Below are 16,640 nucleotides of genomic sequence, written 5' to 3'. Positions count from 1 at the left end.
ATATTGGGCGAACTAAAAGACTCCTAAAAAAAAGAATAGGAGAACATATATACAATATTGAAAGAAAATATGAGGGGCACCCATTATCGTGACACTACAGGGACAAACACCTAGGAAAATTTACAGGATCAACTTTTTTTCAACTAGGGGGTGGGGGCATTGGTTACTGCATCCTATGTCAATAAAGTTAGAGCGCGGTATCATTGTTACTAAAGTTTAAAAAACATTGTAAAAATATTTTTTCTATAAAAATATGCAAAAATGTACAAAAAAATACACAAATAGGGTATTGCAGTGACCGATATAAGAAAGTTAACTGCATGGTGAAAGACTTAAAAAAAAAAAAATGGCAAATTAATCTTTTTTAGCCCCCCACCCCCTTTCTAAATATTTAAGTGGGCTGTCCAAGTGTTTAATACTGATGACCTATCCTTACCCCCAGATTGGTGGGGTCTGACTCCCGACACCCCCGTCAATCAGATTTTTGAAGAGAATGTGGCGGCCTCTTCCTAGGCCATGTGACGTCACGTTCATCAGTCACATGGCTTAGGAGCTGCTCAGTCGCATTAAAGTGAACGGCGCTGGGCTGCAATATCAAGCACAGCCGCTAGGCGATGGATGGCGGTGTGCTTGGTATGCTTCCCTGGTGAGCGCCATGGCCTCCTCAAACTGCTGATCGATGAGGGTACCAGGTACCAGACGCCTGCCGATCTGATATTGATGACCTATCCCGAGGATAGGCCATCAATTTTAAAGACCCGGACAACCCAGAAGGGGTTAAAGAGCAGTTTACATTTGTATCTACAGGGGTTGTCGCAACACATTTTTGTAATACATGGATGACCCAAGTCTACCAATGTGAGAGCTGCCTCTACTCAGCTCTCTGCTGTGGATCATAGTGAAGGGGAAGGCTCAGAGTAGAGGACCTCTCTCTATGATCTTCATGTGTCCCAGTATGGCATATGGTCAGGAGGTGTCTTAATGGGACAACCCCTCTTTGTCCAAGAACTGAGCACCAATTCTTATTCTTCATCTCATGTTTTTTTTTCAATCGACCTCCACTTTGAGATGCAACACCTCCTAGCCATTCACATCAGGTGAATTATGACAGCAGTAGAGGAGGAGTGTGCAGGTCTTGTGGAGAGCAGTGACCTGCTGACTCACGTGATGAGCACAAGGCTGCAAGTGGCAGTGCCTTCATGAAATGAGGGGAACGGAGAGGAGAGTGAAAGAAGCAGGGTCACCAGCATAAAACAACTCCCCTTCTCCCTGGCTGTGAAGCAGTCTGCTGCGATTGGACAGTGTCACAGCTGAGGTGTCCTCCTCCCTGTACCGATGATCCTAATTAACATATGTGACACCAGAAAGCAAAGAGGGGCATACCAGCGCAACGGAGGGTTGAGCATCTGCAGCAGGTGCACTACTTCATAAGGTGGTAAGTTTCAAAGCCTTTAATCCCTCTGCTCTTGCAGCAAGACCTTCTGCACATGACTGCATCTTTATTGCAGTCCGCAAATTACGGATCCGCAAAACACAAATGCGGCCCGCGGGCATCCTGAAATTTTTTCAGTACCCACTGTAAAAAAAAAAAAAAAGCTGACCAGAATAGGACAGGTTCTCTAATTTGTGGTCCAGCAGACATCCGTTTGCTGTCCTTTTTTTTGCGGACTCATAAAAACAAATGGGCGAGAAGCAAAAAATTGGACATAGAGCAAAAATATACAAAGAAATTGGATGGGAATGCTCACCAGTCCCTTAGACTACGACTACAATCACTGTCAGTTACCACCCTCTAGCTAGTAACATACACTTGTAACCAACATAACGACCAGCTCCAGTGATTGTAGATAAAATAGTATTTAATATATAAAACTAAATATATTTTAAATATACACATACATAAATGGAATAAACCTAAAAATACAAATAAAAATGAACAGTCTCTTAGGATTCTCGGAGTTTGCTGGTCTAGCGATATCACTCCATGTGTTCTCCACAGACCATACAGTGTCATAGATGGATTTTTGGATACAATGTTCACACTTATAGCCGTTAGAATGTTTCCAAATGCCTTTCGGATCTTCCTTGTTCCTTCCTGAGTGGCTAAAATGGTAAGCCTCTTTAGCTATTGAGGAAGAAACAAGGAAGTTCTGAAACGAGTCCAAAGAAGCTAGCGACTTGACTTATGCTACTTTCAAACTAGTGGCAGACTTTTCTTGCAGGCTGTTCCGGCGGTTGAACAGCCTGCCGGATCCGTGCTGCCGCTAGTGCATGCGTGCCGCCGGAGGTCCGCTCTCGCCCCATTGACTGTAATGGGGGCGGGCCGGAGTTCCGGCGGCAGCACAGAATACATGCCGAGAGGCGGCCGATAGAATTACGACATGTCGTAGTTTTATTCCACCCGCCTCTTGGCATGTTTTCCATGCTGCCTCCGGAACTCCGGCCCGCCCCCATTATAGTCAATGGGGCCGGAGCGGACCTCCGGCGGCACGCGTGCACTAGCGGCAGCACGGATCCGGCAGGTGAACAGCCTGCCAGAGAAGGCTGCCGCTAGTGTGAAAGTAGCCTTACAGATAACGGGACAATTACCTATAGCCCAATATGAACAAATTAACTTGAACTAAGGTGAATGGACACAATCTGATGATTAGGGATACTTTGTTATAGCTGTAAATAGTTTTTTATTTGATCTTACCTAACCAGTAAGATGGAACCATCCAACAGAGCATCACCCCTAGTGGGAGCTTCTACAAACTGGCCCATAAAGTGGTCCTTGCAGCAAGTTGAGGAATCTTCTCCCCTTTGCGGTTGAGGCAGAATCATGTCCCAGGTCAATGTCTGGGAAGTTAAAATCTCCCATTATGACCACTGTGCCGCAGCTTTTTTTGGTTATACAGTTGCGTTTCTATCTCTTCTGTGATGTTAGGGGGGTCTATAGATTACACCAAGTATTATTTTTTCAGTGTTTTTATCCCTTTGAACTTCCACCCATAAGGTTTCCACATCCTCACCATCCTCACCCACAATTGCCTCTTTCACACTTCACTCCTCACATACAGGAACACGTCACCGCCTTTTCTATTGACCCTGTCTTTCCTAAATAGTGTAAAACCCTTAATATTTATAGCCCAGTCATGCGAAGAATCCAACCATGTCTCAGCCACACCAACTACATCTATGTGTTCTTCTAGTACTATAGCCTCCAGCTCCACCATGTTGCTATCTAGACTTTTGGCATTTATGAAAATACATTTTAAATTACTATTACCTGTAAAGTGAATATATGGGATTTTTTTTGTTACCTTGGTTGTTTGTATGTAACAGGTTCTTGTTACCAGCAGTTCTATTTTTCATCAGTGTATAGTTATGCCCAGTCTTCTCACTACTTTCCTCGCTAAACCCAGCCCTCACTAAATCCCCACTGTCCCCTTTTATATCCCACTCTCTATCTACACTATCTACCCCCTTATTAGTATGACCCCGAACCCTCCCCCAGATCCCAGTTTAAAAGCTCCTCCAGCCGTCTAACCATTTTTTCCCCCAGGGCATTTTTACCCTCCCCATTAAGGTGCGGCCCGTCCCTACTGTAGAGCCTGTAACCGACAGAGAAGTCGGCCCAGTTCTCCATGAACCCAAACCAATGGTGTCAATGTGTACCATGACCGCCGGGTCTTCCCTAGCCCCACTCAGCAATCTGTCAATCCGATTCGCAATATGACGTACCCGAGCACCCGGAAGACAAAACACTGTTCGGCATTCACGGTCTCTGCGACATATGACCCTGTCTGTCCTCCTAATAATGGAGTCCCCTACCACCAGCATCTGTCTAACCTTTGCTGCACTCCTTTTCCCATCCTTCCTGCAGGGGGCATCCTACTGGTTGCTAGGAGAAACGCCCTGCTGCAGTGTTGCTGGCCCTGGGCTTTTATCCCTAATATCAGCCAAACAGGCATATTTAATAGGCGTTCCAGCTCAGGACTAGTCTCCATGACACTTTCCCCGCTACCCCTTCTTCCTATATTATCCGAACTGCTGACCTGATAGTCCTGATCTTGCCCTCCTCCTCCCACCTCCATTTCATTTACCCCAGTCAGTGCCTGCACAGTAAGGTCTAAGCCTCTCTCCAGGTCTGCAATCCCCTAAGTGTTTCAAGCTGCTTATTTAGATCCAAGATCTGGGCTTCCAAATATGCAACATGATTGCATCTAGTGCAAATGTATTCACCCTCTAAAGGCTCTTCAAGGCACGCATACATTGCACAGGACACACACTTAGTAGCATTGTCCATGGAGCACATGTTTATTTGGGGATGAACAGTAAAGAAGGAAAACAGTAATTATAAGTTAGAATTAGACCCTGTTAGCTGTAGTTGGAGGACTAGCTAGAATCAAGTCAACAATACACAAGGAAAATCTATCAAACCTTAGTTTCTTGCTCCTTGTCTTAAACTCCGGTTCTTTAAAATCCACTTATTCACAAGCCCACTTAGTACAGCAAGCCCAGGTAGAGGTCCTTCAATGACTCCCTATGTCAACTGATCACATACTGAAATTCGACAGCAGGATTGCTCTCCACTAGCCCATACAGATAGTTCAGTTGTATTATAGCCATGTTATACTGACCTTTTATTATTCTCTAGGGACTGTTCTTGAAATACTCAGTGAACAAATGAAACCGGCAATCAAGAAACCTGTTAAAGTAATGCCAAAACTAGAGAAGACTACCACCAAACCTCCTGCTAAGGGTACCACCACAAAAATACCCAAAACGACTCAACCTTCACCGACTGAGGTAACAAAGAGTCCTACAGAGATGGAACTGACCGAAGAAACAAAAAGGTTGTCTGTGACTACTACTCACACACCATCCATCAATGGCAGATTAAAGAAGCCTACGAAAGCTTCCAAAGTTAAAACAACATCAACAAAGAGTGAAAAAACAAGTAAGGCTGCTAAAAAGCCTTCACCTAACCCACAAGCAAAGAAACCTTCTAAGGATGTGATCAAGAAAATATCTCCACCCAAAAAATCAATGGTGACTAATCCTCCATCTTTAGAGCGCACAAAGTCCATTATAGACAAAGTTAAGCAGCCGTCTCCAAAGTGGGATGTCAAAAAACCTTTATCCACAAAGACCCCTAAGAAAGTGAAGCCTACTAAGCCTACTAAGAGTCCAAAGCTTAAACTAAAAGATAAGAACTCAAAACATTACAATTCAAAACCAAAAAAATCTAAAGTTCAACTTCAAGACAAAGGTGAAATATTTTCACAGGAGAATACCAAAAGCCAAAGCAAAAATAAAACAAAACCAATTAATAAGCCTATTGTCCCATCTACAGATGAAAGCAACCTGGCATTTTCCTCAAGAAAGAAATCAAATAAAAGAAATGCAGATACAAAAACGGATGCAATGGAACCAATCCCAAAGATAAGGCCAACTGAGGATCTGTTGACTAAACCTCCACACGTTGAGGATACAAGACCTACCAAAACTACAGTCAACCAATACTCGATAACAGAACATACCACTTTGCCTGGTTTAAAAAAGTCTTAACCCACCAAGACCTCATAGAAAGAAAAGCCTTCAAAAATTCCAAAAAACAAAGATAAAATCTCAAAAACAACTGCATCTCAAGTGGTAGCAAATAATAAAGATACAAATGGACAAAAGGAGAAAATTAAAAACCAAAATGAAAACATTACAAGACCAACACCACCTCAAACCATGGAGACATCTTCAGCACCAAAAAATTTGGAAACTTAGGGCCTTTAGGGCAGTTATGAGGACAAGGGTTCATAGGACCACCCATTCCCATTATTTGGCCTGTATAATTGAGCAGCCGATGAACAAACAAATGCTTGGTTGTCATCTGATGGGCATTTCATCAGGATGAAGAATGATTGTCAGCAGCACATCTACCTGTGATTGCATTTCCATTGTCCTATGTACTCAGGCCGATGCAAATGAGCGCCGATGTATGTGTGTCCAAACTCTCTCTACGTGTAAAAAACACAATGTAGAACTCATGTAAGATGATAGATTTACAGGATTTTCTTTTCCTACAATCAAACTTATGTGATTGCCATCTTAGGGCTCTTTCACACTTGTGTTGTTCTGTTCCAGCATAGAGTTCCGTCGTTGGGGCTCTATGCCGGAAGAATCCTGATCAGGATTATCCTAATGCATTCTGAATGGAGAGAAATCCGTTCAGGATGCATCAGGATGTCTTCAGTTCCGGAACGGAACGTTTTTTGGCCGGAGAAAATACCGCAGCATGCTGCGCTTTTTGCTCCGGCCAAAAATCCGGAACACTTGCCGCAAGGCCGGATCCGGAATTAATGCCCATTGAAAGGCATTGATCCGGATCCGGCCTTAAGCTAAACGTCGTTTCGGCGCATTGCCGGAGCCGACATTTAGCTTTTTCAGAGTGGTTACCATGGCTGCCGGGACGCTAAAGTCCTGGCAGCCATGGTAAAGTGTAGCGGGGAGCAGCATACTTACCGTCCGTGCGGCTCCCCGGGCGTTCCAGAGTGACGTCAGGGCGCCCCAAGCGCATGGATCATGTGATCACATGGATCACGTCATCCATGCGCATGGGGCGCTCTGACGTCACTCTGGAGCGCCCCGGGAGCCGCACGGACGGTAAGTATACTGCTCCCCCGCTCCCCACTACTACTATGGCAACCAGGACTTTAATAGCGTCCTGGGTGCCATAGTAACACTGAACGCATTTGGAAGACGGTTCCGTCTTCAAATGCTTTCAGTACACTTGCGTTTTTCCGGATCCGGCGTGTAATTCCGGCAAGTGGAGTACACGCCGGATCCGGACAACGCAAGTGTGAAAGAGGCCTTAATAAGATGTTGGATGCAGGTCGATTGGATACCCATGTCACCCCCTAAGCTAGTTCCTCATTTTCATGCAGTTAAAGAGGACCTGTCACCAGAAAATGCATTGCAATCTGAAAGCACCATGTTATAGAGCAGGACAAGTTGAGCGGATTGATATATAGTTTTGTGGGAAAGGATTCAGTAAAACTTGTAATTTACACATTTATATCTTTGCTTTTTACACCTCCGGTGAAAAGCTATCGGTACATGAGGGAGGGGTTATCAGTGACTGACAGCTATCTCTCTATGTACACTGTGGGGATTCCCTCTGGTAGACAGGACAAGCGGACGCAGTATAGAGGCAAAGACTAGTTTGTCATTCAAAAAACTTCAGTTTTATTCACTCTTATGGCAACAAAACAGGACAGTTCATTTGCAGTTTTGGTGTTCGTTCACACCTAGACAGTTCATACAGCAACACAGTCACCTGTTATCCTAGGTGTTAGTTCACACCCGATCGGCATTACTCAGGACAGAGCAGACCTCCCAAACTCAGGCCTCCAGCCTAGCACATGGCTCAGATTCCAATCCAGCGATTGCCAGAGCCCATCTGTCAGAGAGAGGTAATCACACCCAGCTGACACTGCCGGCTGGGTTTTTTATAGGCCAGTCAAGACCCGGCCTGGAACATGGGGAGTAGTCACCCACCCAGCACTTTGACTACTCCCAGTAAGAGCCGTCCCGGATCAGCTATACAGCTATACTAAATAGCAAGGTGTCAAACAGCAACTGCTGCTGACACATGAAAACTGGCTCTTACTCCACCGAGGCCAGGAACCTCGGTGACACATACCTTCCGTCAAAGACGGACCCTTGCGCCTTTCTACAACACTTATGCACACAATGCTCTCAATCACTGATAAGACCTCCCTCCTGTACCAATAGCTGTTCACAGGAGGTGTAAAAAGCAAAGATATAAATGTATAAAGCTAGCAACATTTGATGGACCAATGTCGCGCATCATTTATTGTAATGATAGTCTATGGTGTCGCACTGTGACATGCGACATGTTGCCACAGTCGCAAAACCCATCCTACCAAGAGGGGAGGACTGGGATGGTAAGTCTCACTACTAATACCAGCCATACCTTATTTTTTCTGATGTACATAACATTACATTATAAAATATAAATACCATATTACATAAAACAATTGCAGATATCCATAGGTCTGGGATACTGCAGGACAACCCCTTTTAGGGTGCTTCAAGTTAGTTCACTGTTTTAGCTTCTTTTTTTTTTTTTTCTGTTAATGTAGTTGTATGAGGGCTTTAATTTTATCAGTTATATTTTAGTCCATAGGAGGCAGTATATTAAAGGGGTTATCCAATTTCAAGAAACCCCCCTTTCCATGTGCCGAGCCCCTCACCAGTATTATACTAACTCCGCTCCCCGTGCTACTCCTGGTCCACGCACCGCCGCTGCCTCTTCTCCCTGCACACGGATGAATACATCCGGTGTCGGGGGGGAGCAGCCAATGGCAGGTGGGGACAGGGACGAGCCTCCCTAGAGTCACCTGCAATGGGGAGCGGGGTAAGTATATTACCAGTGAGGGGCCCGGCACATGTGTGGGGGTTTTCTTGAAATTGGATAACCTCTTTAATAGTACTGGTACTAGTACTGATACTAACAGGATCATGAGACAGCTCTGTAAAAATTGATGGACAATCCTTAGGGTAGGCTATCAATGTATGGATGGTGGTGGTCCAACTGCCTTTAATCAGCACAATAGAGGGGCCATGGCTCTCAAGCCAGTGTAGTGCCCCCTTCATTGTTTTACCCAACCATAGTGCCATGTATACAAATATGACTGTGTTTGGTACTGTATCTCAGTCCAATTCACTTAAATGGCTCTGAACGCAGCACCAGGCACGTCAATGCATATGGATGAATCTCTTCACCTGTGTAAACAATGGGGTCATAGCACTCACTGGGTCCCTGCTGCCCCTTCAATATGATGTTTAGCATGGGTGTTCTGCCGAGCAGGGTTTGAATTTAATTCTATTTCACGTCAGCCAGGTTTTAGTATTTCTGTAGTGATTAATGTGGTAATAGCACCATCTAGCTGTGTTCAATTGTATTGCACCTTGTTTTTCTTGTTTCAAAGACTGCTGTATTGTGGGTGGTGCAAAGCTTTGTGAGAGGGCAAAGCATCCTGGGAAAGATACGTCTCCAGGACACAGTAGAGAGCTGTTCTCCTGCATATCTCCTTCTTAAACTCCACCATCCTGGTAAAAGCATATCTGGTGAGAGATCTATCTTTGTTTCAGGGACATTATGTTATGCAGAGCTGTTCAGTCATTTGTACTGTTACTCAGGGAAGTTGTTATTAGATGTTAGCTAGCCATGCAATCTATGTTAGGCAGCCATTTCACCATGTGCTTCAGTGTTATGCAAATGTTATGGTACATGCTATGCTATAAACTTATTCATGTTATTTGTATTCTTATAGTTTTACCTCAAATACTTCTGTTTTAGCAATAAACAAGTTAGACTACAAAGAACAGTCCTTTTATTTGGAAGACAGGAATGGTTTATGCTGAATGTCAGACTGCACACTGTGTGAACGTGTAAGAAGACAGAACAGTAAAACAGATGCTAGTCACCAGCGATAGTGGATCTGACTACACTACAGTCATAAGAAGCGAGTGTGCAGCCCCCAGTAAGCACGATCCAGACCACGCTGAAGTCTGTTCCTACCTAGATTGAGTCTGCACAGAGACATTAAACAGCCAGCAAAAGGCACATAATGTCCGCTAGCCAGGCATCATCATACAGGAGCAGGTCACGAGCAAGCTGCTCTAGCAAGTCCTCAATAAGAGAAAAGGCTGCTCTCGCCGTGCAGAATCTGAGGCTGCAAAAGTAAGGTCTTCCTTTGTTGCACAAGAGATGCAACTAAAGAAAGAGAGAGCATCAAAGGAAAAAAAGAGAGCACGCTTGCAAACGTCACTGGAAGAAGAGAGAGCGCGCTTACAAGCGTCACTGGAAGAAGAGACAGCATACCTGCAAGCGTCACTGGAAAAACTCTCCGCAGAGAAAGAAGCCGCAGTAGCCAAAGCAGAGTTCCTAGAAGCCTTGGAGTTTCCCGAATCCAAGAAACACAGCCAAGTACTTGGGCCAGACCTAGATCAATAAGATCCAGCACAGCGTGTCTGTCACGGCTGTGTCATGGTCTGTTATTGTGGACCATGACACTTTTGCCGTGCATGCTTGTTGCCGGTGGCAACATGTTTTGCATGTTTTGACACTTCCCCTTTAAGTTGTGTGTCCATTCCCATTCTGGTGTGCACGGGGTTAAGGTGTGCTTGGTAGGTGTGGTGGGTGTGACCTCAGGCCTCCTATATGTTGGTGTGGTGAAGCCTGAGTGTCAGTTTGGTTTGTTTGTCAGCTTGGTGTGGAGCTCTGCTCCTGGGTTGAATGATACGGTCTGTGTGAGCCACCCTTATTTATTATTTTGTGTACCTTGCTCTGTCTGTTGTCCCCTCCGGTGTGTTTCTGTTTACCCTTCCCCACCTGTGGTGTATGTTGTATGGTAGGGATTAAGCGAAGGCAAGACTGTGGGTTTCCCAGCCTGGAGCCTCCGTCCATCTCGGCTGCGGCAGGTAAGTGTTCATAGCATTGTTTTGTTGCTGTTACTTACCTGCCGTACTGTTTAGCCCATGGTCTTGCTTCCTGTTTGCTACTGGGCCTCTGGAGACACCATTCATCCGTGGTGTAGGATGAATGGGTGGTCTCTGCCCTGTCATCAGGCCTAGGGCATAGCAGGGATAACAGGGTCCTAGGTTGGTGAGCATGAGCCCCCTTACCTTCTGAGGCGGCTCATGCGTTAGGAGTCTAGGGAGAGTTCAGGGTTGCACTAGGTGGTGACCTGCTCCCTGTTCCCTGCTTTCCTGCGTTGCAGCGAACGCCGAGGCACGGTGGGGGGTTTCCCCCATTCCCTGCCGTGACAGCATCTCAGAAGATGTCCATCAACATCCCAAGACAGAAGATGAATATGATCCAGTATATCAGCCAGATTATACAGAGTGTCAAAGATACTACCTTAAACCACAGTACCTACAGCAGGAAGGTATGCGACAACACGATGCTGACCACAATTACTGCCCTACAGAACGAAAGCTACAACCTTCGCTTCGCTTAAAGGGACACAATTCGCGTCAGAACGGTATTATACAGACTGCCCTAAACCAGAAACTCCTAAAAGGTATGGTCATACACCACACATGCAGCATAACAACAACAAAGTTCTTTGCTAAACACGAGCTGGTTACCAAAGGACTTATAAAGTTCACCAATCGCCCCGAGAACTACAGGGCATGGCGAGCCTCCTTCCAGAACGCCATAAGAGACTTACATCTTTCCTATAGTGAGGAATTAGATCTTTTGGTAAAGTGGCTTGGAAGAGAGTCTGCTGAACACGCCAAAAGAATCAGAGACATTAACATAAACTATCTAGACAAAGGCCTAAAGATGGTGTGGGAAAGACTTGATGAGTGTTATGGGTCAATAGAAAATGCTTTATATGTAGTGTCCCACTAGGTAAAGGTGGGCGCTACACAAGGGTTAACATGTCTTTTGCATTAATGTGATGTTTAATATGCATTTCCCTGTGTTATCTGGGTGTCAGGCCTGTTAGGGTGTAGTTTATCCTTCAAGACGTTAGAGGGAGCTAGAGAGCCCTAAGTATATATAGGTAGGCCCAGACAGGGGAGAGTTTGTGTATGCCAGGGAACTAGAAGCGACACCTAGTTAACCTGAAGCTCCTGAGGCTAAGCTTAGCTCAGTAGAGACACCCCAGTAGTAGGAGTGCACCTCCTGGGAGAAACCTGCAGACATCTATTTAATTCAGCAGAGAATCCAGCTAATCAGCAAAGGTACTGTAATAATTAAAGCAAGTGCCAATACTGGAGGAAGGAATTCATATACCAAGGATTTAAGCCAGCAATTAGGCATTCGGGCCTTGGGATCCAGTCAGCTAGAATAGCTGTGGGGATAGAGCAGCATTGTACTGCAAAGCATTAACTGTATACCCTCCAAGTATCTTGCAAGATTGAAACCTGCTATGCTGTGAAGTAAACCTGCTGTGCATTTGTATTATAAAGAACTGCATCATTATCATTTACTGCAACTGTCTGTATAAAGTTGGACTGTTTCCTAAAGTAAAGCAACGTTTGGTTTACCACCTATGTACTCCATTAATCCTCCTGCAAATCGATGTGCCACCGTTACAGGCACTGGCGTCACGATTCTTAAAGGGACCTTGCCTCAGGCACTCAAAACACCTGCAACATCCAGGGCACCTCACTCAACATCAGGCCAGGTCTCTCTATACAGAGTGTGCCCCAGAGGAACTTGTGTCTACCTCTCATTCACTGTCGCATGCCTGCCCAGGGTTCTCCTCCAAAAAGTGAGTAACCCTTGATTGCCCATAACCGTGACCTCACTGTCGCAATACCCTGCAGGTCTGGCGTGCTGCATAAATTGGCGTCACGAACAGGATTCGAACCTGTGCGGGGACACCCCACGAACGTAGCCAAGTATCTCACGAGACCTGGAGCGAGCATCACCGGAGTAAGTACCGACTTTAACCTTTTGCTGGCTCCTTCCGATTACTTTACCGGAACATTCCCGACCCCTGCCAGGGTACCGGAGAGGGTCCCCTATTAGTGACCAAAGGCTTTACCTGAAAAAAAAAAAAATTAATTACATTGTCGCTCCGGTCCGCTCCGCTGACATTTAAAGGGCCATACCCGCATAGTAACGCCATGTCTGCACCTGAAGAAATGGGGCAGGTGGCCCCAGTCGTGCCTTCTGAAGTACCCGCAACCGACCCTAGGGCCCCTGCCGCCACTGCACCGTCAAGCCTGATGCCGCTAACCAGGGCCGGCGTCATAACCCGGCATCCCCGGGCAAGTGCCGGGGCCCAATGCTCCTGGGGGGGCCCACTGAGCTGCTATGAGCACTTCCATCAATACAGATGGGAGCTCTCACTGCTGTCATTTCACATACGCAGTACCCCTCTGGTGGGCCCTCTGAGCTGCAGAGACTCAGGACACGCCCCCTCTACACAGGACACGCCCCCTCTACACAGGACACACCCCCTCTACACAGGACACACGCTGCCTGAGGAGACTGGAGAGAGACCGCACGGCTGGAGCTGGAGCAGAGAAGTGTGGAGACAGTCTGTGAGTGAGTCTGCACTGTGACTGTCTCTTCTCTGTGGGACAGAAGGAAAGGGGGGGACACTGCTGCTTCATTCTATTTAGTTGTGTTACTGTTTTATTAAGCTGATTGTCTCCATGACACCTGCCCCCCCCCCATATCCTGTCCTATATCACCCTTATGGAGCCCCTGCTGTCTCCTTTCCTCCCTCATGTATCCAGAGCTCCTGTCCCACCCTCCTATCTCCTATTGCTGCCCTGCACAGACCTCCTGCCACTACTTGTATGAATCCCCCTCAGAGCCCCTTCAACCTACTTGCTGTGTCCACCCCTCCTGTCCATCCAGGGCCCCGGGCCCCTGTCTCACTCCTCTGCCTCTCATTATGGTGGCATCTGAACCGCATTCACCATAAGGACCTTCTAACATCACAGGGTCATGTGACTGTGCCCCTTTATACCCTGCATTGTGCCCTCCTACCACACCCTGTGCAGTGCCCATAGTCATTCCCTGTACTGTGCCCTCTTATACCCTTTTATCCGGTCACTGTATGGTGGTTTTATCCTTGTATGGCGGTGTTATCACTATATGGCGGTGTTATCACTATATGGCGGTGGTATCCAATAACTGGATGGCCATAACTGTATCCCTTTCTGCCCACACCACTTTTTTTAGACCTGGCATGAGCGGGAATAGATACAGATTGCGGTGTTAAGGACCTTTGCGCCACATCTGTGTCAGAAATACGCCTAATATAGACGTATTTCTATATAATAAATGACCCCCTAATCGTATGATTATCCCTGACCACCAGACCCAGGTAGTGCTCTGTCAGTACATGGCGGCCTCCCCTCTCCGCCACGCTGCTCCGCTGTGTACTGGGGCTTATTCTGACACTAGGGCTGGGTTCACATCACATTTTTGCCATCCATTTAATGCATACTGAAAATGTATGCATTGACAGATGCCTCAGACTGATGCCGTACAGTGGCGTCCGTTCACCATACAGTTCCATGGTAAAAAAACATATACGTTAACGTATGCATTTTTTACTTGACTCTGCAGGATACAAAAACGTGGAGTGCTGCACATGTGTATACATCAAACCGATAGGAAAAACGTAATGTGAACACACATTGGGGGGGAGGGGGGCGTACTAAATTTCGCTGTGGGGCCCAGTCAGTTCTAGCTCCATCACTGCACATCTCCTTCTCTCCTCCAGGCCTGGCTCACTGCTGCAGCGGGCCGGAGGAGAGAAGGAGCGCAGGGAGCTGCGGTTAGTGAATGACAGGACCACCGGCTCCCCTGCAATGATAGGTATGTGAGGGGGCCACTGGGGGGTCATTCATCACACTGTGAGGGTCCCTTACACAGTATAATTACTCCCAGTGCCCCCCATTTAGTATAATGATCCCCATTGACCCTCCATTTAGCATAATGACCACCAGAGCCCCCATTAAATATAATAACCCCTCGTGCCCCCTCCATACAGTATAACCCCCAGTGTGGGGGCGACTGGGGGGTCATTATTCTGAATGGAGGGCCACTGTGGGGTCATTATACTGTGAGGGCCCTTTACATAGTATAATGACCCCCAGTGTCCCCCATTTAGTAATGATCACCAATGACCCTCCATTCAGTATAAATACCCCCAGAGCCCCCTCCATACAGTATTCCCCCAGTGTGGGGGCTACTGGGGGTCATTATTCTAAATGGGGGCGACTGGGGGTTATTATTCTGAATGCAGGGCCACAGGTGGTCATTATACAGTGGGGGGGGAATTGGGGGTTCATTATACTGTGTGAAGGGCCACTAGTAGTCATTATACTGTATAGGGGCCACTGGGGGTCATTATACCGTGTAGGAGCCACAGGGGGACATGTCAATGTAAAAAAATGCCTCATGGGGGCCCACTGGGATTTATCGCCCAAGGGCCCACATGAACCTGGAGCCGGCCCTGCCGCTAACCATGCCGTATTATTTTGGGGCCCCCTGGTTTCCACGATATTCAGGGGAAGCCCATAAATTAAAGGACTTTAGGGACCAGATACTGGCCTTATTCCGGCTCTATCCTATATCTGCTGAACAACAAATGGAGATCCTCCTAGCTCAGTTGGAAGGGGCCGCCCGCAGGGAAGTCTTGTCCTGGCCCCGTTCTGAAAAGAGTACCCTGGAGCAGATTTTTGATCGCCTCGGCACCACATTTGAGGCCAGAACGGTGTCCGAAGTTAAAATGCGATTCTTCAGCAGGAAGCAGCAACCTGGGGAGTCGCTCCGCGATTTTGCTCTGTCCTTGCAAGAGACCCTGAGGGCTGTGGTCGAAGTGGACCCCAAGGAAGCTGAGGATCAGGATAGGACTCTTAGAGAACAGTTCATTGCAGGAATAAGTACGGAGCATTTAAAGGGCCAGCTGAGGATGCTGTTAGCCCAACATCCCAATTGTGCATTCTTGGACTTTAAAGAGCTGGCCATCAGCATTCTAGGCCAAAACCCGGCCGCAGGGCCAGCAGCCTTGCCTGCATCTCAGGTTTGTCAATCAAAGACTGTCAATGTAGGGCCGGCTGGAGTCAGTCAAGCCACTCAGGCTCCAGTAACAGATGTAGTGGCAGCACTAATGGAGCAAGTTAACCATCTCACTCTGAGCTTAGAGAAAGTATGCAAGAAAATAGAGGAGTGGGAAAGACCAATACTGCTGGAGGATGAAGGCCCTTTTCCCCCAAGGCTCCCACCTGCCTATAGGGATGTATATCCAAAAGAACCTGATGGGCGACCGAGTTACCGGTCCAGAAGTAGGAAGCAGCCTGTCTGCCATCATTGTAAGAAATATGGACATACTGAATCAATGTGCTGGCAGTTAAACGGGCAACCCCTGAGGCAGAGGACCGCCCCTCGGGAGGTAGAACAGTAGGTCCAAAGGATCCAAGCTGGATGCCTAAATACGTGGGATCACGTCCAAAAATTAAAATATGTATCAACGGGGTACCCTTTGAAGCCCTTCTGGATACGGGGTCACAGGTCAGCACCATCCAAAGACCTGCCTTTGACAAGTTCTGGGATCCAAGTCTCCTCACCCTGCCACCAGAGTCCTGGTTAAATATCATTGCCAGCAACGGGAAGCCAGTGAAAGTTCACGGATACTGGGAACCTACTCTTCAGGTGGGAGAGGCCACCTTACCACAGCAAGGTGTAATTGTGGTACAAGCAGGAGATAAAGGAGGACACCCTGTGATCCTAGGGACCAATGTCCTTAAAAGCTGTTACTCTGAAGTGCTTGAGGCATTGAACCAAACTATATCCTCAGCCTCGCCTGCTTCCAGAAGGGTTATCCAAAAGACTATCAGCGTACTGTGCGCTCAACAAAGGTTTGCCAACAAAAAAGGGGAAATTTGTACTGTTCAGATCCGGGACAACCGGCCAGTAATCCTGCCTCCAAATTCTCAGATCATCCTTTGCTGCCGTGCGGTGTTAGGGATCCAGGGTCAGGACTACCAAGCCCTAGTGGAACCCATCCAGATTGAGAATCACCCCTTCGTACGGACAGCCAAGAGTCTGGTGACCGTGTCCCAAGGTAAAGTGCCTGTCCGTTTAATTAACT

General features: G+C 46.9%; 1 protein-coding gene across 1 annotated transcript in view; it reads left to right on the top strand.

Moving 5' to 3' along the window:
• The window catches only part of HHIPL2 (HHIP like 2), a 127,167-nt gene that overhangs the window by 21,735 nt on the left and 88,792 nt on the right, over positions 1-16,640 (top strand). Inside the window, exons 9-10 of the mRNA XM_040430192.1 lie at positions 4,640-5,254; positions 9,774-9,994. Of these exons, the coding sequence (XP_040286126.1) occupies positions 4,640-5,254; positions 9,774-9,994 (836 nt within the window). The remainder of the gene's footprint in view (positions 1-4,639; positions 5,255-9,773; positions 9,995-16,640) is intronic.

Source organism: Bufo bufo, chromosome 4, assembly GCF_905171765.1.
Source record: "Bufo bufo chromosome 4, aBufBuf1.1, whole genome shotgun sequence".
Lineage (NCBI taxonomy): Eukaryota > Metazoa > Chordata > Amphibia > Anura > Bufonidae > Bufo > Bufo bufo.
Note: the sequence above shows the minus strand (reverse complement) of the source record. Positions and strands in the feature narration are given on the sequence as shown.